The sequence below is a fragment of the Aptenodytes forsteri genome, unplaced genomic scaffold (genome assembly GCF_000699145.1).
Source record: "Aptenodytes forsteri isolate BGI_AS27 unplaced genomic scaffold, ASM69914v1 Scaffold2418, whole genome shotgun sequence".
Lineage (NCBI taxonomy): Eukaryota > Metazoa > Chordata > Aves > Sphenisciformes > Spheniscidae > Aptenodytes > Aptenodytes forsteri.
This window is the reverse complement of record NW_008795180.1, coordinates 1-852: the sequence shown is the minus strand read 5'-3', so window position 1 is coordinate 852 and position 852 is coordinate 1. Positions and strand designations below refer to the sequence as shown.

Genomic DNA, 852 nt, shown 5'->3' with positions numbered 1-852 from the left:
CGTTCCCCGAGGACGCGGTTCTCACCCTCCACTACAACTACACCGGGAAGCTGCACGCCGGGCGTTACCGGGGGGGCCTTCGCCCCGAGACCCTCCTCTTCCTCCTCGTCTGCGGTTTCATCGTGGTGGAGAACCTGGTGGTGCTGGTGACCATCTGGAGGACCAAGAAGCTCCACTCCCCCATGTTCTACCTGCTGGGCAACCTCACCCTCTCCGACCTGTTGGCCGGCGTCGCCTACACCGCCAACATCGTCCTCTCCGGCGCCAACACCTTACGGTTGACGCCGGCGTTGTGGTTCTTGAGGGAAGGCGGAGTCTTCCTCACCTTGGCCGCCTCGGTCTTGAGCTTGTTGGCCATCGCGGTCGAGCGTCACCTCACCATGGCGCGGGTACGGGTGACGCGGGGGGACAAGAGGGGACGGATGTGGTCGTTGGTGGCGGCGAGTTGGGGGGTTTCGGTGGCGTTGGCGGCGTTGCCGGGGCTGGGGTGGAACTGCCTGGGCGACCTCCCGGCCTGCTCCACCGTCCTCCCCCTCTACTCCAAACGCTACGTCTTCTTCTGCGTCGCCGTCTTCCTCGCCATCCTCCTCACCATCGTCGTCCTCTACGCTCGCCTTTACCGCGCCGTCCGGCGATCGGCCAACCTCCGCCCTTCGCCGAAATCCCCCGCCCTGTTGAAGACGGTGACGGTGGTGGTGGGGACCTTCATCGCCTGTTGGTCCCCCCTCTTCCTCCTCCTGCTGCTGGACGCCTGGTGCTGCCCGCGGGCGTGCGCGGTGCTCTACCACGCCGACTACTTCTTGGGCTTGGCCATGGCCAACTCTTTACTCAACCCCCTCATCTACACCGGCA

At 65.5% G+C, this 852-nt stretch overlaps 1 protein-coding gene across 1 annotated transcript; it reads left to right on the top strand.

The window, feature by feature from the left end:
- Positions 1–5: 5 nt before the first annotated feature.
- Positions 6–848, top strand: LOC103898287 (sphingosine 1-phosphate receptor 5-like; the record flags this gene model as incomplete). The annotated part of the gene is made up of 1 exon (XM_009278524.1): positions 6–848. A coding segment is annotated over one exon (843 nt), but the record flags the coding sequence as incomplete, so codon positions are not given.
- Between the last annotated feature and the right edge of the window lie 4 nt (positions 849–852).